The sequence below is a fragment of the Phocoena phocoena genome, chromosome 3, assembly GCF_963924675.1.
Source record: "Phocoena phocoena chromosome 3, mPhoPho1.1, whole genome shotgun sequence".
In the NCBI taxonomy this organism is placed as follows: Eukaryota; Metazoa; Chordata; class Mammalia; order Artiodactyla; family Phocoenidae; genus Phocoena; species Phocoena phocoena.
In genome coordinates, this window is record NC_089221.1 from 106,106,770 (window position 1) to 106,128,579 (window position 21,810).

At 42.0% G+C, this 21,810-nt stretch overlaps 1 protein-coding gene across 1 annotated transcript in view; it reads left to right on the plus strand.

Annotated features, from left to right (window-relative positions):
• The window catches only part of MEGF10 (multiple EGF like domains 10), a 120,707-nt gene extending 99,310 nt beyond the window's left edge, over nt 1-21,397 (plus strand). Inside the window, exons 13-24 of the mRNA XM_065873223.1 lie at nt 951-1,097; nt 2,288-2,422; nt 2,949-3,077; nt 4,438-4,566; nt 6,740-6,868; nt 9,062-9,190; nt 11,501-11,737; nt 12,822-12,949; nt 14,314-14,437; nt 18,211-18,255; nt 19,088-19,294; nt 21,213-21,397. Of these exons, the coding sequence (XP_065729295.1) occupies nt 951-1,097; nt 2,288-2,422; nt 2,949-3,077; nt 4,438-4,566; nt 6,740-6,868; nt 9,062-9,190; nt 11,501-11,737; nt 12,822-12,949; nt 14,314-14,437; nt 18,211-18,255; nt 19,088-19,294; nt 21,213-21,397 (1,724 nt within the window). The remainder of the gene's footprint in view (nt 1-950; nt 1,098-2,287; nt 2,423-2,948; nt 3,078-4,437; nt 4,567-6,739; nt 6,869-9,061; nt 9,191-11,500; nt 11,738-12,821; nt 12,950-14,313; nt 14,438-18,210; nt 18,256-19,087; nt 19,295-21,212) is intronic.
• Nucleotides 21,398-21,810: the final 413 nt, after the last annotated feature.

The following is a 21,810-nucleotide window of genomic DNA, read 5'->3' on the forward strand; positions in this document are numbered from 1 at the left end:
GTCTCCAGTTCACTCCTAATTATAACTCATTCTTCTTGCCTCTCAATGCAAGGAGCATTTCTTTGAGTTGTGAAGTATGCTGACTTACAAGAAGGAGCCCCCTGTGGCATTTCAAATACAGATTTACAAAAGAAACTTCCATTTATTTCAAATAAAACCTGGTTTTATTTTTATTTTTTGCAACTTTGGATTTTCTTTGTTTCCTTTAGGCATTTGTTCACTCATAACTGACTCTAAAGTTTCTCTATTTCCAGGTTGAGAGTTAAACACCTGCATGTGGGTTCATAATAATCAAGAGCTTAGACAACAGCTATGAGTAACTTCATTTGTGAAATTCTGCCTGTGTCTGCCCAATGGCAGATTAAATGTTTCAAGAGGAATTTGGTGGCACAGATTAGTATATCTTTCTGTCTTGCACACTATATTTTCAAAATATTTTAAGAGTGTGTTTATTTGTTTGCTCCAGGGGAAGATTTTCTTTACGTAACACAATTTAACCACCTTTTGCTTCACCTTATCTTTTTACACTTTGTCCATTTCTCCATAAAAACAAAGAATGGGGAAGGGAGGAAGTTGCCGGAGGCTAAAGGATATAGTATTTTTGATAAATTTTGCCTTCAATAGACAGAGCCCTTGGGCTTCTCCTCTGCTCTCTCCTCCTAAAGAAGAAAAATCAGTATAACAAAGATGTTCTATTTCTTCTCCTTTATGACGCCACAGAAAACAGTTCTGGGATTATTTTAATGTTATGACGATATGATATATGGTCCAGTACATGATGATGTATTGATGTGTATAAGTGGATTTTAAGCCTTGTATCATCCCTACTCACTGCTGCCTGTGATACCTCAGAGTCGATATGGTGACCTTGGTCCTGGTCTCTGACTTAGCATCCCAGGCGCCCGCCCCAACGGCTTCTCACTCAGCCTTGCCCATGTGCCTTGTTTCAGGTGTCCACTGTGACAGCGTGTGCACTGAGGGACGCTGGGGCCCCAACTGCTCCCTGCCCTGCTACTGTAAAAACGGGGCTTCGTGCTCCCCCGATGACGGCATCTGTGAGTGTGCGCCAGGGTTCCGAGGCACCACTTGTCAGAGAAGTAAGTGTCTTGTTAGACGGCGGTTTCCATCTTCCCTTCTCAGATCTCTGTGTACAGAATCCTGATCTCTGTCCCACCCCTCAATTCATAGAAGTGTTCTGTTGCGGTGGAGGGCAGGGGAGAGTGGCGTAGGTCACCCTGTCCTTTGCAGAGCTGTCCTCACTCGATAGCCCTTCCCCAAAGGCTTCATTCTTTCCAACCTTCAGGACTAACCTAACAGATGGGGCTTTAGCCATTTCTTCTCAGGAATGATTTCATTGCCTCGTTGGCATCATCATCAGTTTCTTGATCCCGCCTTAAATCTTGCAAATGGTGTTCCAGAAATCCATTGACCTGTAACTATTTTATTCAACCATTTTGGCATTGGCCTTACCTCAATTACCAGAAGTCAACATCAACCAAGCTTTGCGGCAAGTCATACATCCTTCTAGTAGTCTGAAAGCCAGTGCTCGGGGGAAAATAGGATTGCAGAGCTTAAAATGGGGGCTGATGACATTGGTCAACAGAATTTTTGAGTTAGGGAGTGATCCACAAGATTTCCCTCGATCTTTTAGTAAATGTAATCAAGAAAGGAATATATGACTAATTGTAAGATACATTATTCTATTTTTTAAATCATGATTTTTTGCATTAAGTGTTCTATGCTGTCATCCTATACTTAAATCCAAATAATGTCTTGGGAAGAGCCTAATTATAAAGCATTTTACTTTTTCACTTTTCAGTCACAGTCATTAACCTGGACCATTTTGAGGAAGAACAATCTTTTAATTCTGACTGTAGATCTATTTATTGCCAGAAATGACTCTTAAAGAATAAAGGATTAATGTGTGGCTTGAAAGTATTTATTTGGGCCTTGTTAGTGTTTAGAATTTTATTTATTTAATTTATTTGCTCAACAGAAATTCCTCAAGCCCCTGCTCTATGCCAAGCTTCGAGCTAATTGGGGCCATAAATGGGAAAATAAAGAGAACTAAGACATTTTGCCTGCCCTGAAGCAATTCAGAGTTTACTGGCTTCTTTTCATTATTAAAGAGTGCCCTCATTCCTTTTGTTGTTGTTTTATACTTGGAAAATTCTCAGTATCATTAAGAAGAATTTTTTTTTTTAACCTCAAACTTGAACTAGATCCTTATGTGGAATAAGAGAGAAACACATCTCCGGGAAGATAACTATTTCCTTTCTGTTTTCAGTCTGCTCCCCTGGTTTTTATGGGCATCGCTGCAGCCAGACGTGTCCACAGTGTGTGCACAGCAGTGGGCCCTGCCACCACATCACAGGCCTGTGTGACTGCTTGCCTGGCTTCACAGGCGCCCTCTGCAATGAAGGTAGGGTGCGCAGGCTTTGGGAGAAATACGTGGTGGTGAGCACGCCCCATGCAGCCTGTCCTCAGGCTTCCCAAAGGACACGTGCGTCTTCAGCTAGCAGCTAGCGATGCCTTCTGGTATGCTGTGGCTGCAGCTTCTGTAAATATGACTTTGAGCTTTGGAAAAGCTGGCTTGCCAATCCAGCACAATCTCTTTATTCTCTGAGCTGTGCTACTTTTCAGTTTTAATTGGAAACAGCCTTCCATGAAAAATCAATATGAGGAAGGATTTTGATTCCCTGAGCAAGGAGCCAGGAAGATTTCTAGAAATGTGGTGATGTCTCCTGATTTGTGTTGCCTTAATGAGGGTCTTTGGCTTCAGATGTTTGTAAAAATGAGCTCATTCAGGATGAGGGATGCTCTTGAGTGGAGGCAGTTACCAAATGGACGGCTGGGTTGATGACCTTTAAAGTCATTTCCTATCCGGAGTCTAGGGTTCCGTGAGATGAGATGTAATTGTGAGTTTCTGACCTATGATTTATTCACAGTGTGTCCCAGTGGAAGATTTGGGAAAAACTGTGCAGGAATTTGCACCTGTACCAACAATGGAACCTGTAACCCCATTGACAGATCTTGTCAGTGTTACCCAGGTTGGATTGGCAGTGACTGCTCTCAACGTAAGTCTTGTTTGGGAACAACTGATAAACCATTTATTTACATTTGTTTTCAAATTCTTTAGGATTGAAGTATGAGTATTTAAATAATCAAGAAAGACTATATGAATAATTATAAGATATGTTATTTTAATTTTTAAGTGGCTTTTTTCCCCTCAGTAAGAGTTCTATGCAGTGGTCCCGAATTTAAATCCAGCTCATGTCTTGGAAAGAACCTAAATAGGTAGCACTTTGCTTATTCACTAAAATGATTCTTCATTTGTAAAATGAGGGTCTTGTACTCAGAAAATCCATTCAGAAGTTCATTCCAGACTTCAAGTGTCGGCTATGATTTTTCCCTTGCTCTTGGGAGAAAATGGTACACACAATCATGGGAGAAATTTTTTTCATTTTTTAATTACTTCATATTTATTTATTATCTTCTTGGGGCCATATTCCCTACTGGGTAACCATATAGAAATTGTGTTTCTTCTTTTAAGTAGTTCTTGAAGTGTTAGTATGAATAAAAAGTACTTCTTTGGTAAATCAAATATTTTACCCCATAATTTTAAAAGTTATTTCACAGATACTTTACCTGAGGTTCTGGTTGCTCTTCAGTGGGCGATGACCCCTAATGATTTAGTCTGATTATTTTCCACTTTGTCCAGTTAAGAGTTTTTACAGTAAACCAAGTCTTACAAACAAATGGGAACCTTCACATTTAAAACAAGCCTCTAGGGACAGCTCTAGAGTAGAGTGACACGTGCAGGTTTAGACATCACAGACGTGAATTATATGACCTTGGGTTCCTTAACTTCTCTAGAGTCACACCATCTTGTGCATATGGTCTCTGCTCAAATGTCCTCTCCTCAGAGAGGCCTTCCATAAAGGAGTAGCCCCCATCATTCTTGTCCCCCTTTCCCTATTTTATTTTTTCTTATAGTCCTTTCTGCCCTTATTTTTTTGGCCAGCTGGGTGGTTGGTTGGTTTGCCTGCCTCCCCTACTAAACTACAAGCTTTCAGAGGGTGGTCTGGACCTTGTCTTGTTCTCTGCTATCTCCCCTGGGCCTAGAACAGTGCTGGGCATATATAGGTCTCAATGTGCGTTTGTTAAATAACTAAATCTGTAAATTTGGAATGATGTTTACTCTGCCCACCTCGCCCTGCAGTCTGTATACGAATACCGTGTCTGTCATGATGGCTGCTGTCGCCATCAGCATTACCATCCGGAATTGAGACTGATGTGGAGCACGGTCTTTCTCAGTCCCTATGCTCACTGCTGACCTGTCACACGCGAGGAGCTGTGTAAGGCGGGTGGGATCCTCTCTTCGGGGTACTGGCCTCAGGACTCTCACAGAGCTCTCCATGCATGCTGTGCTTTCAGCCTGCCCACCTGTGCATTGGGGTCCCAACTGCATCCACACGTGCAACTGCCACAACGGGGCCTTCTGCAGTGCCTACGATGGGGAATGCAAATGCACTCCGGGCTGGACGGGGCTCTACTGCACTCAGAGTAAGTGGCATGCCTTCGGAGGCTCACCAAGGGGGGGGCCACCCCCGGGGACACAGCCCCGCCCTGCGCATGCATGAGCTGAGCTCCCCAAGGTTCCTGGCATTGGAGGGTTTTATCACCCAGTGACCCTGAGACGTCTAAATTCCTCTAGGCAGTTAAGAGATACCACGTTCCAGATTTGCTGTCCCTGTGTCATATCAGGACACTGAGGTGGAGCGATGCTATAAGTGACGGTGTGCAGCTTCTTTCACTTCTCTCCTTTCACCAGGCCCTATTTACATGGCTCAGATTCCCTGTCATTTATTCTGGCAGCACAAAGGTTAGGATAAGTGGCAGTGATGAGAAAGGAAGTGAAGACAACAAGCCTCACTGCCTGACCTAATGTGTGCTCCTGGAGAAGACCAATTCTGTGGGTCTTGAATTTTAGCGAGCTCCGGAATCACCCGGCTGGCTGGATAAACACAACTGCTGGCCCCGCTCCCAGAGTGATTCATTAGGTCTGGGGTGGGACCTGAGGATTCACATTGCTAACAGCCTTCCAAGCGGTGATGTCAGTCTGGCATCATGCTTTAAGAACCACTAGTTCTTTTTTTCCATTTTATGTCACACAATGTCTTCACTGTCTCTTCTTCTATGAGGTTTTTAGCGTCATAGGGTATAATGTACAAAGTACTCCACAGCTCAGTACTGTTGGGATAAGAAGACTGATCTCTGCCCTCTTGTCTTCAGTGGAATAAAGAAGGCAAGACAGGAAAGCATGTATTATGGTGATCAGTAATAATAATATATGATTTTAAATCACGGAAGTGAGCTGAGGAAGAAAGATGGGTCAGAAATCAGTCAACTCTTATTTAATACTAATTAGAGAACATAATTAGAGAACAGACTGAACAAGTCTTTTGGAAGTTTCTAGAAGGGGGTGTAGACCTTGAGCCGTGATTTGGAAGGAAAAATTGACGAGGAGAGAGGTTGTCTCAAGCATATTCTGCCAAGATTGTATATATAGAAAGTTTTTCAGCTCTTCAGAGAAAAGAAAAAGGAAAAGTTATTGTGCGTAATTCTAAAATTAGGACCTGCTTCAATCAGGGGACCTTTTGAAGTAAAAGTAGCACAGCACAGTGGGAAGAACATGGGGTCTGGAGCCAGACCTCCCCGTGTTTGTATTGTAGCCCTGCCATCCTGCCATTTGCTGGCTGTGTGACTTGGGCTCAGTTTCCATCCATAGGGTGAGAATATCTATCCCTGTGTTTCTGGGTTATTGAAAAGATTCAATGAGAGGATGCAGGAAAAGAATCTGGCACAGAGTAGGTGCTGAATAATTATGTGGAAATGATGTCATTGCATGCTGGCATCCATGCTCTGCCTCTGTTTCTTGAAAGTTGAGCTTTCGTTAAAACTTCTATAAGAAAAAGGGAAGATTAAAAAGCACATGTGATGCTTGGAAACAGCCGTTGAGCAGCCCGCATTGAAGTTTTCTTGATGGCAGAGAGCCCTGAAACACTCTTGCAGGGCAGCTGCTGGCCCAGGAAAGCCCATAGGGCTTGTGCATGTTCTCATCCCAAAGGCCCCAGTAGGGTGGGTCTTGAAAATTGTGCAGCAGTAAGAAGGCTTATTGCTTTTTTTAGCAATGCACATATGAAGTGCAGGTTTTATTAAGATCAGAATTCTACCACACATCTTTGCTAAAGAAGATACTATTACATAAGAGAGTAACAGATAGGGAGGACAGGGCTAGTAGCAGATTTGGAGACATTCTGTACTATAAGTAAAAGCATGTAGATAATTTTAACAAAGTACTCATTTCAGTCCATGGAATTTGAGTCCAGGATTCTAGTAGTTGACTGAAAAACATGAAAGGAAATGTCCCCGGACTTCCAGGGGTTGATGGAATGCTTTGTTAGAAGACACCAGCTTGCCTCCAGGGATACCAGCGATGGTTAAACCGCCCCAGGCGTGGAACTGCTCTTCTCCCTGCTCTTGAAGTACAAGTTCCTCCCAAGAGCTCCATCTTGGGACTTCAAAGAAGCCATTGTGAGAAGCTGCGATGTGCATTATTCTCTTTATTCTCTCTCTACTGGCTCAGCGTCCTTCAGGTTCAAACAAACATGTTGGAGGCGGAGCTGGGTTTCTCCTCAGCGGGCTCTTGACTCTGCTGTCCTTCCTTCTCGCACAGGATGTCCCCTGGGCTTCTATGGAAAGGACTGTACGTTGATATGCCGGTGTCAAAACGGAGCTGACTGCGACCACATCTCCGGACAGTGTACTTGCCGCACCGGCTTCATGGGGAAGCACTGCGAGCAGAGTGAGTGTGAGAGCGAGGCATCTCTAGGCGCTGTTATTTCCCCTATAACTCCTGACGATGCGAAGGCAGGACCCACAGCTTTGAGGTTGTTCCGCCTGATGGCTGGTCCATTAACAGCGCGGTTGACTTCCTTCCCCTCCCAGAGACCCCGCTACCTTGGGATTCTTGCTGGCTGTCCTTGTCCTCAAAATTCTTCTGAGGACCTGATCAGCGCTCTGGGTGGAGGGGGTGTGGCTACAAGGATGAAGACAGAATTCAAGTTTTCCATCTGTTCATCCTGGCTCTTTCTCCCTCCCCTTCTTATTTTTGGAATGTGGCTGCTCAGAGCTTTAAAAGAGGCAGTCAGGCGTTCCTCACGGCAGAGGCAGTGCCAGGGTCTCGCAGTGGAGGGGTGTGTGTTCGGTAGGGCCAGGTTGGGTGCACCGGGGCAGAGGGGCTGGGAGCCTAGTGCCAGCCCCGCCGTGGGGGAGGGGTGAGTCCGTGCAAACACGGCCATGCTTTTGACAACCTTCTCTTGATAGTGCTTTTATACCGTTTCCACTAACTACTCCTCATCTGAGTATTAACAACCTTCCAGACAATATATTGCCTTCGGTTTTTTTGTTGTAAAACTCCCACTCAGGGAGCATATACTCTATTGGAATTCCCCATCCTTATGGTTCCATTTCTACCCCAGCAGCTGTGCCTCTGCTCACAGGGCTGTAAGAACATTAGCCTTAGACTGAGTATTTCAAAGTAGTTTATCGTTCCTTTCCTCTGTGACTTTCATTCAATGTTCAAGATGAATAAATCAGGTCTTAGGGCCGTATGAGGCTCACTCTTTCACCATAAATGACAGGAAAGGTGCAGGATGTTTACATCCTGCTTACAGAGGGTGTGCTCTTGAGAAGGATGCAACAAAGATTACATGGCTGTAGGAGCAATGTGGCCTGGAAAGGTTGATCAGCAGAGTAGGACTTTGGCAACAAAGCACTACTCTCCCTCCACGACCCCTCCCCAGAACCTCACAGCACCACTGGACAGCCAGGTTTGCCTGGCTGTCTGTGTGCCAAACTCTAGAATATATCTGCCTATCCTCCCATCTAGTAAATAACAAGAGTGACATCCAGGAATCAGCCTGGACAGAGACGGCCCCATTTCAGTTTTGCACTGCTAGTTCATTTAATCAGGAAACAGATACTGAGTCCCACAGTTGCCTGCACACTGCTTTGTGTATATAAATATTATGTGTATGTGTATAAATGTCTAAACATATATACACATACCTATATGCCTAGAAACCAGAATAAGCTCTAAACTGACTTTCACTTGAATGCCAGAATGGTTATGGGCTTATCAAATAAAAACATTTTAAGTGCTTCCATGATGACTCTGAACATCAAATTAAAATGTCCCTATTTTTGGAGACTTTTCCTAATGCTCGTGTGTAAATAGAAACCCTGTGTCTGACAGAGAGCTCTGATAGTAATAGCACATTGCCCCCTGCTGCTCACTTTACGAAAAACATCAGTATTTTGTCATGATAATTTTTACATTTAACATGCCTAGTATATTCTTTGAAATTCATGTCCAACTCCTTTACAAGTTTTTACATCATAAAAATCTCACTATTTTAGTCTCTCAGTCTTCAACCTGCAAATCCAAATTTTGAGCCTTTCTGTGGTAAATGAAGTTCTTACCTAGAAAATTAACAAAGCTTGCCCTCTCCCTCTTCCACTGCTCCCAGCTAATCCAAGTCAGAATGTGCTGTCAGGAGGCTCCTAAAGCCTACAGTAAAATGTTCTCAAAGAAGCATCTCTAGTTTACACTTTTCAGTGCAGTCCCCTTCTATCCCATAGTTTTGCCTGGTGGAGTCATCTCAGGTTGCCCTTAGTGATGATCTTCATCAGCTCCATTGGGGTTCCACAGACACTCTACAAACCTCCATCAGGGAGGTGGGTACATACAATAGAACCTGAAAGTGCCGAGAGCTGTGACGAGGACCTCAGTCTCCGGCCCTGTGCTGCCTGGCCTGTGAGTCCCAGCATGACTTGGCACACCAGCCAGCTCTAGGACACCCTAGGTGGTACAAGTCTCCTTGGACAGGGATCCCCTGGAAGGGCTGGCCTCCAGGCACACCAGATCATACAGTAAGACCCTTGCCCCAGGTTCCCAAGGCTGGAGAGCTACATTGGACTCTCATCTTCTTCTCAGAGTGCCCTGCAGGAACATATGGCTATGGCTGTCGCCAGATATGTGACTGTCTGAACAACTCCACCTGTGACCACATCACCGGGACCTGTTACTGCAGCCCAGGATGGAAGGGGGCACGATGTGATCAAGGTAAGGATGCTAGTAAAGGATACTTACTCAGATGAGGACACTAAAGCTGAAAGAAGTTGAGTGATTTGCCCAAGGTTACATATATCTAGAATATGTTAGTGTTTTGATACCAGGTTTGTCTGATTCCAAAGCTCATGAGTTTTCCACTGTGCCTACAATTTTTTTCAGCTTTATTGTAATATAATTAACCTGTAAAAAGCAACACACACATATATATAATTATACTGTATATATGTATACACACACACATATATATATAAAACACATATGTACAACACAAAGTATACAACTTGATAAAATCTGATGTATGTATACACCTATGAAACTATCACCACAATAAAAATAATGAATACATTCATCAACCCCCCAAAGTTCCGTCCCTGCCACCACTAGGTCCCAGGCGATCACTGATCTACTTTCTGTCACTATAGATTAGTTTGCATTTCCTAGAATTTCATATACGTGGAACCATACTGTACGCTTTTTTGTCTGATTTTGTTTATTCGGTATAATGAGTTTTGAAGCATGTTGCTGTGTGTATCAATACTTCAATTCTTTTTATTGCTGAGTAGTATTCTATTGCGTGGGTATACTGTAATTTGTTGACCCATTCATTCACCTGTGATGGACATTTGGATTGTTTCCAGTTTTTGGCTACTGCAGGTAAAGCTATTGTGACCAGTAGTGTGTCAAGTCTTTGGGGACATAGGCTTTCATTTCTCTTGGGTAAGTTCATAGGAATAGAAGGATTGGGTCATATGGTATGTGCATGTTTAGCCTTTCAAGAAACTTGTGCCTGTGGTTTTTCACTAGGGTGTATATCACAGTCACCCAGGACTACCTGCAATAGACATAGTCAGTCCTACTTGGGCAGTTCTGATTCTGGGGTGGATGGCTCCCTTGAGAAAGATGGTTCTGAAGCATGGCCTTCAGAGAGCTCCTAGTGCATGTGGTGCTTTCTCTATGTCATAAACACATGGGCTGTAAAGGCTTCAGAAAATTCATATAGTGATGTAAGTGAAGTCATCTTAAACAGTAATCTATGTGGGTATTCCTATTTAACTTTCTTTCGTAAAATAACTTTGACATGCTCATGATTTGTATTTGACCATCATAACAATACAATGTCACATTCCACAATAACATTGTTGTTACAAATACATTGTAATCACACTACACTGGCCTTGGTGCCTGCCTTTTGGGGCAGGCTGTCTTATAAGGTCTAGCATTTAGAATCATAAAGTCATAGGGACATTTGAGCTGGAAGTACCTTCATGGAGGCCATGAAGGATGTATTCATTATTTCCTCTTTTACAGATGATGAAACTGCAGCCTAAGAGCTTAAGGGAAAGTTCAGAATGTATGGATCAATTTTTTTAGATGCCAGGTTTCTTGATTGTCAGCCCCACTTGTGCCTTCACTTGATGGAACTCAAGGAAGAACTATGTAAAATGAAATTTTGAATTTTAATGAGTAAGGTTTTAGGGTGATGTTACCAGGTATTATTGGGACAGACCTTTCTGTCATAGAAAATACCTCATAGAACATATCTTCTGTGGTAAAAGGCTCATTGAAATTAGGACAAGACAGATCCTGATCTTGGGCTAGATTTCTTTCTTTTTTTTTTTTTTTTTTTGTGGTACGCGGGCCTCTCACTCTTGTGGCCTCTCCCGTTGAGGAGCACAGGCTCCGGACACGCAGGCTCAGCAGCCATGGCTCATGGGCCCAGCCACTCCGCGGCATGTGGGATCTTCCCGGACTGGGGCACGAACCCGTGTCCCCTGCATCGGCAGGCAGACTCTCAACCACTGCACCACCTGGGAAGCCCTGGGCTAGATTTCTAATGGACTTATTCTTGACTGGAAGGAAAATTACTTTCCTCTTAGAAATGCTAAGGGTAGACATAAAGTTAGGCACTTGAGTTAGCCATTCATAAACTTAATGTTGGATAATAAATAAAGAACAATAAAAATTAGATAAATTATTACCCCCAAGTAACTGCTGATCTAAGCGTTTGGTTGGAAATCTGTGAGAAGCTCTCAAACCCTACTGTTAAGTCTTTGGGTTCAGGAAATCCTGTCTCTTTTTTGAGGCTTAGAGAAGCCCTCTTCTGGGCACAGACAAGCCAACAACATCTGAACATGAGGAATGTTTGTTTTTCCTTCTCTGTTTCCAAAAGTTTCTAAATGGACATTTCATGAACTGAAAATATCCAGGCATTAGCACAGTGGGAGATTTTTGTAAATAGAGACCAAATATGTATCTGGCACATTGTCATCGTTACTCACATCTCTTTTTCTCCTTTTCTAGCTGGTGTTATAATAGTTGGAAATCTGAACAGCTTAAGCAGAACCAGTACAGCTCTCCCCACTGATTCCTACCAGATCGGGGCCATTGCGGGCATCATCATTCTTGTCCTAGTTGTTCTGTTCCTCCTGGCGTTGTTCATTATTTATAGACACAAGCAGAAGGGGAAGGAATCGAGCATGCCAGCAGTCACCTACACCCCCGCTATGAGGGTCATGAATGCAGACTATGCCATTTCAGGTGAGACTGGACTCACTAGAGGCATTTTATTCCTTGAAAAATGAGGCTTCGTCCTGGTTCTTTGAAACTGAGCATTTTTGGCTGTGCTGCCTGTTGTTATTGTCAATCAGCCTTGAGAAAATTTTATGTTTGGAGAAGATGCATTGTTAGAAATGCGTTTTATGTGACAACAGTGGTAAAATCATCACTGTTGTCTTCTATGAGGGATTTAAAATTGGATTCATTATATGGTTGCTTTAAGTGTTGGGAATTTCAACCTGGAAGGAGCTTTGCTGGGCACCCAATCCCAAGCTGTTGTCATATGTGGGGGACAGGGTGGGGAGAGGAGGAGGTGGCCATAATTTTATCGAGGTCATGGAGCAGATCAGGGATGAGGACCCGGTCTTCTGTCTCTGGCCTTGCATTCTTCCAAGGTGCCTTCCAGCCTGTCCTGGGGCACATGGGAATCATTAGCTGCACAGCAACCAAGTTATATAAGAAACAGTTTGGAGGGACTTGCAAGAACCAAGGCTGTTCTTTAAGAAAACTCTTTTGAATCTTCCTTTCTGTCACGAGACCCCATAAAAAGTAAATTTTTAAGTGACACACTGAATCCTGAGAAGAAGTAACCACATAAATGAAGAATTTGGAAACTTAAGGTATTTATTAATTTGGGGGCAATCACTGAAGGATTTCAGGTGGGTTACATGTTTGTAAATAAAGTGATTCCGGGGGAATCCATAAAGTAGCTGATTTACTTAGTAGTGCACTTCTAGTGCGGAATATTGTGTCAAGAATTCAAGTGTTTAAAAAAAGAGGAAAGTTACAGCAGAAGTAGCTTCAAAGTGATGCCTTTCCAGTTTCTACAAGCTCCAAAGCAAAGAGCAGTTGTTGGTGGATACTTTCACACTTTTCCAGGAGGCAGGTAGGAAGGCAGATGCCTGCTGCCTCTAGAGGCTTTGCTGCATATGCAGGGCAGGAGGGGATTCTGTCCCGCCTGTGATATGGATGCAGTCCAAACATTTGTTCTTGTTATTTTGCTTCCCTCTTTCCCACGGGCATATAGGGAGCCTCCCATCTTAACCATTTCCTTCTCTTCTGGCAGAAACCCTTCCTCACAGCAATGGTGGAAATGCTAACAGCCATTACTTCACCAATCCCAGTTACCACACACTCACCCAGTGTGCCACATCCCCTCATGTCAACAACAGGGACAGGATGACCATCGCAAAGGTGAGAGGAAATGGTCTAAGCCAGTGAGGGTGGGCAGGGGAGAGAGGAACGAACAAGCGTGTATGAGGGCTACTGTTTGCCAGCTGCCGTTCTACGTACATACGTCTATTATCTCATTTATTCCTCTAAACAATCCCATGGGTGTGTATTAGGATCTCAGGTTTACTGACAAAAACCCCTAAGTAATGGGGAATTTAAGTCACTTCCAAACATCGCTTGTGAGTGAGGCTGCCACGAGGTGAGTCATCTCACTGTCTCTACAACTTGTACAGTTTTCATGGCACTTCTTTGGAAAAATGTTTCTAACATTGCATGAGGTTCTAAAGTAATGTCTCAGACCAAACCTATAGCGGACTCAGGCCTGGGTAAAATTGCCAAGTTTGACTTTTGTGACCACCTGTCTTCTAGTGCCCTTTCCTGGCCACCCGTACTTGAGTAACGACAACAACAGTAATATGCATTTATTTCACTTGAACCACATGAAATTGAATTTTTGTGGGTCAAAAATTATCAAATAGAAACAACCTAATACTATGTGACAAGCAATTCTAATCGTTTTACAAATTTCTATTTGTAAAACGATTAGAATTATTTAATCTTCACACCCGTCCTTTGAATCAAGAGTCATTATCCCATTTTACAGATGCCAGTAGAGGTTGGAGGCCCCAGAGTGGCTCCTCTGGTACCACCCAGTTCACCCCCAGGTCTCTTCCACAGTGCTCTGAAATCCCAAACATTTCTCCCTTCCAAACTGCACCTGAATTATATTTCCAGTCTCCGTTGTCTAATTCCAGCTCTCTGTTAGAAGAAAACCAAGCTAATTAAATTAATTCAGTTGCAATTAAATTAATGCAGCTGGATTTTAATTATAGTGCCTCACAGTTAAATAGCACTTCATATTCTCCAGAGATTTTGATATTTATCATACCATTTGTTCTTATTCCCATTCAGGGAGGGAGCAAAGTAGATCATCTTATCCTCATGCTTATGGCTAAGAAAACTGCTAAGAGTGACTCGTACAAGATCATACAGTGTTTGATGGGAAAGCTCAGGCCAAGAATTTGGTTTTTTCAGTTCAAAGTTCCATGTATGTAAACCCAAGTAAGGTCTAACTGGCACAGAGCGACAGCAGGAAATGGAGGAGTTGCGGCAGTGGAGGGAATGGTTGGGGCCGAGGGACACATACTCCTGCTGCCTCTAAGTCCTGCCAGGTCGGAAGCGGTCACCTTGGCCTCTTGGTGCATCCTCATGTAAGGACCGGTAGTTGATACATGCCATGGACTTACTTTCCCCAGATGGGTAACACTTCACTGTGCCATATTGTATTTTCTCTTTAAATTTTTTGTTGTTTATATTTTTAACAGTCAAAAAACAATCAGCTGTTTGTGAACCTGAAAAATGTGAATCCTGGGAAGAGGGGCCCTGTGGTGGATTACACAGGCACGCTGCCTGCGGACTGGAAGCACGGCGGCTACCTCAACGAGCTTGGCAAGTCCCCCCACTTCCCCACCTTCACAAGCATCTTTGTCTTTTAGTCACCGCAAACAGTCACAGATTCACGACAGTGCCAAAGCGATCTATTGAAAACATGCATGGAAAAACAAAGCCATAGGATTATACCTAATCCCTGTATGGGGCTTTTACTGTCCTAAGGGCTTTATTTATTCAACATTTATTGAGTTCTTACTATGAGCCAGGAATTGATAAAAAGAGACAAGGATCTCTGCCTGCTCGTAGCTTACATCCCACCTCTCCATGTATTAACTCACCTAATTCTCACAAGAACTGTTATAGGTACCATTATTATCATCATCATCTCCCTGTTACGGTTGCGAAACTCAGTCATAAAGAGGTTAAGTAACTTGTCTAAGTTCTCAAAGCCTATTAAATGGTGGAGCTGGGATTTGAACCTAGTCAGCTTGGTTCCAGGGTGTGTGCTTCTCTTTGTTCTCTGTTAATCTGAGGCACCCTCACTAGAGGCCCTTCCTCTTTTAGGTGAAGAAATAGAGATATCAATTAGATATCTAATAGTAAGTCAGTGGTTCTGAAAATAATAAGTCAGTGGTTCTCAAACGTCTGGGAATCGGGACCCTTTCATACACCCTTAAAAGTAATTGAGGAGCCCAAAGAACCCCTACTGACATGGGTTATATCTGCTGATATTTACCATATTACAAATCAAATCTGAGAACATCTTAAAGAGCTAGTTATTAATTTATAATAACATCTCATTTCATGATAACATAAAATACATTTTTATGAAAAATAACTACATTTTCCAAAATGAAACAAAAAAAATTAGTGAGAAGAGTGGCACTGCTTAACACTTTTATACATCTCTTTACCATCTGGCTTAATAGAGGACAGCTAGATTTTCATATCTGCTTCGTGTTTGATCAGTAGTGATCTTACACTTGGTGTGGCTCCTGGAAAACTCCAACGTACACCTGAGAGAGAATGAGAGTGGAAAGGACAAATAGTGTTATATTATGATGAGAACACAACATTTAATCTCGGGGCCCTCCTGCAAAGGGGCTGGGGATTCCTGGACCACACTTAAAGCACTGCTCTGACACCCCATTGAACATGTGGTGCAGTGCCTTACTTTCAGGGAGGAGCGGAATGATATGGTAACTAACATGTGTGCAGTGTCTTAGGGGCAGCAAACCCTTTCATATGTATTTATTTGGTGGTAAGGTTGCCAGGAAGTCCCATTAAATCGGAATTTCAGATAAGAAACAAATACTTTTTGTATAAATATATCCCAAATATTGCACGAGGCAAACTTATATGAAAAATTATTTGTTGTTTCTCTAAAATTCAAATTTAACTGGACCTCCTGTGTTTTTATTTACTAAATCTGGCACCCCCTACTGTGTGGGCCCTTCCACAAAGCTTGTTTTATAGAGGAATAAGCAAAGAGGTTAACTCTCTTGTCCAAGATTTCATAGAAGGAAGGGGGTAAAATTGGGTCTCACAGTTGGTCTTCTGCCTCCCCTCACTTCGATCCTTCTGTGAATACCGTAAATGTCAACTCACCTGAGCCACATGGAGGAACCAACCCCTGTGGGCTCTGGAATCCCCTCTTACTATGGAAATGGAAATGTTTAAGTAGCAAATGAGTGCAAATTCTTAACTTTTATCTGCATTCTTCAATTGATAACGAACATTATCACTAGGATGTGTATTTCTACATACTTAGAGTAAAATTACTTATATACCAGATTCACATTATACTTACTGGTGAAATCACTTAACTTTAGGGAGGTTACTAATCTAGCTCAAAGAAGTACGTGAATTGATAATAGTAAAATACCACCCAGCACTAATGAGGGAATAGTTCTCTCATTCTATCTCCACTTAATGGAGTTTGTCCTGATTCCAGAACACAACACACAGTCACTGTAATTGTCACATATAAATTTCTCCGCTTTCTGTCTCAGTGAGACCCAAGGGACTGATTATAAGTAACATAAAATCTTCATTGGAAATTCTAGATCTCCTTGGCTTGTTCCCATCCAAAAGTAATTCTGCATTTAATATCCCTGTAAAGTTGTTGCATAGAAAAAGTCTTTTCTTACAAAGAGCAGAATAAGGCACATTATGGATAATGAAGTGTGTAGTAGTTTTAAATGATGGGAAAGTTGTGATGCTGTCTGAAAGAACCCTGAACTTGACACAAAAGCTGTGAGATCAATTCCTGGTTCTGTGATATGACACCGTGCCAGTCATCCTCTCAAGACTGATTTGTTTGTTTGTAAAATAGAGATAAAGATCATGTTCTGGCTCATTGTATGAAGTAGATTAACTGGAGCATTTGAAAGTGCCTGTTCAGGGATTGGGACAGACAGGAATTTATGAGGAAGCCCACCTGCTTCCTTGTTAAAACTGCACCCTGATCTTCCAGGACAGAGAAGAGGGAATCTTCCATGAGTGGCTGGTCTCATAGCCCCACTCTTGTTCCCTGATTTACTATCCATCCCATGTTGCTCCTCTCTTTAACCCCTTGGGGAAGGCTAGCCATTGCACAGCCAAGATCAAGACAGACATTTAACAAGACTTTGCCACAGTTTGGAGATGGCCAAGGGAATTAGGCAAAAAATAACATAGAGTTCTTTGATTAGGCTGCTGTCAGGCCATAGGCTGCCTGTCTTCACCGGGTCCCTTTAAAAAGTCCAGAATCTCTAAGACCACCCTTACTTCTGATACCAACTACAAGTTCAAGTGTCCTCAAGACCACCCACAGGATCAATAATTTGCTAGGAAGACAGAACTCACTAAGAGCTGTTATACTCATGGTTACAGTTTATCACAGCAAAAAGGTACAGATTAAAATCAGCGAGGGAACAGACATGGGGCAGAGTCCAGGAAAGTTCAAGTGTGAAACTTCCAGTTGTCCTTTCCCAGTGGAATCATAGAAACTGCTAACTTTTCCTAGCAACAATGTATGACAAACTATTACATATATAGAATAGATAAACAACAAGGTCCTACTGTATAGCACAGGGAACTATATTCAATATCTTGTAATAAACCATAATTGAATATGAAAAAGAATATATATATATATATATATATATATATATATATATATATATATATATATATATAAAACTGAATCACTTTGCTGTAGCTCAGGAACTGACACATTTTAAATCAACTGTACTTCAATAAAATAAATTTTTTAAAAAAGTGTTACAGTAACTGAAGCACCATTCATTTATATGACGCTTCAGAGTTTGCAATGCCTTTCCCTATGGTCTATTTCACTTCATGTTCACAACAACCCTGTAAGACTTAGAAGGTGGGTTGCGTTTTCCCCATTTTAGAGATAAGAAAATTGAGGCTCAGCGAGTTGAACATCTTGTGTAAAGTCAAGTAGCTAACAAGTGATGAGATCCCAGTCCTTTGTCTCAGTTCTAGCCTGACAGTGTCCTTTCCACCAAGCAACCTTGAATCAAGTCTACTGATTCATCTGTGCCTCAGTTTCTACCCCATATTGACCAGCCTTTCCCAAAGTCACTGAAATGAGCAGGAGAATACTCAGAATGCTATATAACATTTTTTTAAAACTCTTAAGTACTGAAACATCTGGCACAAGTGATCTGGTGTCGAGGTTTGGAAAGCAGCATCCTTGGCTATTTCCTGCAGTGGGGAGACAGTGGGTATCCCAACCATCTTCTCCAAGGACCTGAGAATATTAGATGAGTTTTCTCTTTCTTTCAGTCCACACTGGATATTTTTTTCTTCCTTTGTTACAGGTGCTTTTGGACTTGACAGAAGTTATATGGGAAAATCCTTGAAAGGTATAGTATAAATTTGAGGAAGAAATACATTTATCAGGACACAATTAAAAAAAATTTTTAACTCAGAGACAGAAATAATTTGTTAAACCAGCGAAAGCAGCACTGTAGGGAAAATGGAGCATTGTTAGGGGGTTTAATTACTCCAGCAAAGACATGAGCACGTTTGACTGCCAGCAAGAGAGTGAACATGGGTGGATCCTGTTAGAGCAGCAGTCTTGGAGAACCAAGCCTTTGATTTGCTGGGAAAACACTCATAATTCCTTTCAAAGAAATATAGCTTGTGGGGAGAGAGAAATATGAAAATGGAAATAGCAGGGAAAAGAGGAAGAGATCAGCTTGGTTACACGTTCACTGAAGCCTACTTTTTGGAAGGAATTTGAGTAGTAACTTCAGGTGCCCAGACCTGAGGTTTTACAAAGAAGCCTCACAGCATAGTTGCCTTCCTTACCATGATAATAGTATCTTCTTATGCTCCTGGGGTCAGCAACAGATGGGGTCTTGACTGAAGGCTTTGAGGATTCAGAGACTATTAGTAAAAAAGAGTGGAATTAATTTTATTTGAGTGTGATAATAAAAATGAAATCAAATCCATGATGTTTACATTGGTCCTCACCTTAGAGAGGAGCCAAAATTACTTTGTGGATGGGTAATTTTATAGAAAATTCTCTCCAAAATACGTAAAAAATGGATGCCATTATTTTCATTGTTAAAAATTATAGATAACTACGAAGAAAAATAAGTAATGTGCCCAAGTCAGTTATCGCCAAGAAAATAAATGATGTTGCCCATGAAATAGCATTTGCTTTCCCCCCCACCCCATCTCTCTTCACAGACCTGGGAAAGCATTCTGAATATAATTCAAGTAACTGCTCCCTAAGCAGTTCTGAAAACCCATATGCCACTATTAAAGACCCACCCGTCCTTATTCCCAAACACTCAGAGTGTGGTTATGTGGAGATGAAGTCACCGGCACGGAGGGATTCCCCATATGCAGAGATCAATAACTCAACTTCAGCCAACAAGAATGTCTATGAAATTGGTAAGTTTTCCTAACCAAAGAAAGAACCTAGTGAGTGGGAATATTCTTTTCAAACAATTTTAAAGTCCTTGAGAATACAATTGTTGCAGTTCACATACACTGTATTGAAAATAATGGTCTGTATTTTAAATGTTAACCTGTGTTTACAGTGTTCATATTAGTTGGTGTCAAATGAACTTTTCAGGGAAAATACCATTTAGAAAATTCAAAGTAAGTTTTTTTTTTTTTTTTTTTTTACCTCCCACCCGGTCATCCATCTTTTGTTTTGTAACCATAGTGAATATTTTAGCACGCATGTGGAATAACATATGTATCATATTAGCGAATATGTCAAGTTAGCCAAAACAAACGGTTCAAGTGGATTAAACAGATGTTTCCATTTCCTGATTGCATTCATTATATTAATTTAATGCTTTTAGCAGGATTGGAACATTTTACTTTTAAATTTGTCTATTAGATTAGTAATACTGTCTGATGTGAATCTGATACAAATTGATAAGAATTCAGTTAGTATTAAGAGTTATTTTGATTGCCCCTTGCAAATGCCATTTGAGGAAAGTTAAAACATACCAGAGCTATCCTGGGCAGAGCTATCCTGGGCTAGATAGTAGAGCTTTATATTTTCATTTTTCTTTCTCCATATCTTTCTCAATGTTTATGATTTAAGCCTGAAAAAAATTCTCTACTACAGTTGACCCTTGAGCAACATGGCTTGGAACTGCACGGGTCCACTTATACACGGATTTTTTTCAATAGTAAATGCTACAGTTCTATGTTGTCTGCAGTTGGTTCAATCCAAGGATGTGAGACCATGGATAGGAGGGCCAATTGTGAAGTTACGTGTGGATTTTCAGCTGCAGCGTGTTGGGGGGAGGGTGTGGAGCACCCCAATCTTGCATTGTTCAAGGGTCAACTGTACTTGTAAATGAAGTGACTTATTTAATTCTAGTCATTTGTCATTCATTTTAGGCCATAGACATGTCATGGAAAGACACGTAATTCTTTTTATAGTATTAAGACAACTTTTTAAAATGGAAGCCATAATGAACTACATTTATTTCTAAGAAGTCAGTAACAGTTCCCTTTAGAACTGTCCCCTAAGCCCACCACTGTGAGATGGGAACTCAACTGAGAGCCTGAATCCTGAGTTCTAAAACTGTGCACTTGTTATGTGTTTCCATGAATCAAGTGACCCCCAGAGGACCTCGTTGTTTTACCTGTAGAGGAAGGGGTTTGAACTAGATTATCTCCAGGTTTTTGCAGACAGTGATTCATGTCCAGGGTTTCTGTATATTCCCTTGATGTCTTCATCCCAACCATATAGTCACCCTTTGTTCTGAGCATCGTTTGTGAGCGTCAGTGGGTCTACCAACCACAGAGTAGCCACCTCTATGTGATTATAAAAGGATCATTTGTTTTAAAAAGTAATATTTTCTTATATATTTTTTTAAATTAATTAATTAATTTATTTATTTATTGGCTGCGTTGGGTCTTCGTTGTTGCACACAGGCTTTCTCTAGTTGTGGCGAGCAGGGGCTACTCTTCGTTGCGGCGCGCGGGCTTCTCATTGCAGTGGCTTCTTTTGTTGCGGAGCATGGGCTCTAGGCGCGTGGGCTTCAGTAATTGTGGCATGCAGGCTCAGTAGTTGTGGCTCATGGGCTCTAGAGCACAGGCTCAGTAGTTGTGGTGCATGGGCTTAGTTGCTCTGCAGCACGTGGGATCTTCCTGGACCAGGGCTCGAACCCATGTCCCCTGCATTGGCAGGTGGATTCTTAACCACTGCGCCATCAGGGAAGTCCCTTCTTATATTTTTATAAAATCTCCTCTGGTGTGTTTGATATTTGCAAGGAATGCCATATTCTATTTTTTTTTTTTAATTTCCATTGCTGATCAGTTAATGTGTCCCTGGTTGTCACAGAACCTACAGTGAGTGTTGTCCAAGGAATATTCAGCAATAATGGGCATCTCACCCAGGATCCATATGACCTCCCAAAGAACAGTCACATCCCTTGCCATTATGACCTGCTGCCAGTCCGAGACAGTTCATCCTCCCCCAAGCAAGAGGATGGCGGCGGCAGCAGCAGCAACAGCAACAGTGAATGACACCAAAGGACCACTGGGTAGCCGCTGGAACCCTTTCCAGACCTACAGCTCGGTTCTTCTCCATCCTCGAGTTTGCCACCCTGTGTGAATGTTAATCTGCTCAGTAGGCAATTGTTGGACATGAACCAGAAAGCTCAAAACTGAGGGTGACTGACTGGAGGTCCTTTATGTACAGGTGGCTCAGAAGGAGATAGCAATGTGATTTCCCATTCTTGTTAGTTTTAGAACTGCACTCATGAAGCATGACTTATTGTAAAATCTTGGCTAAAAGCATGACCGTGCAGGACTCTTTCAGTGACATGGGTTGCAGTGGACGTTGGTATTGTTGCTTGAAAAATTAAAATTTAAATGTTTTCTTTCTCATTTGCATTATAGAGCTGTACCTAGGATTGTGCGGTTTACCACAAAATTTA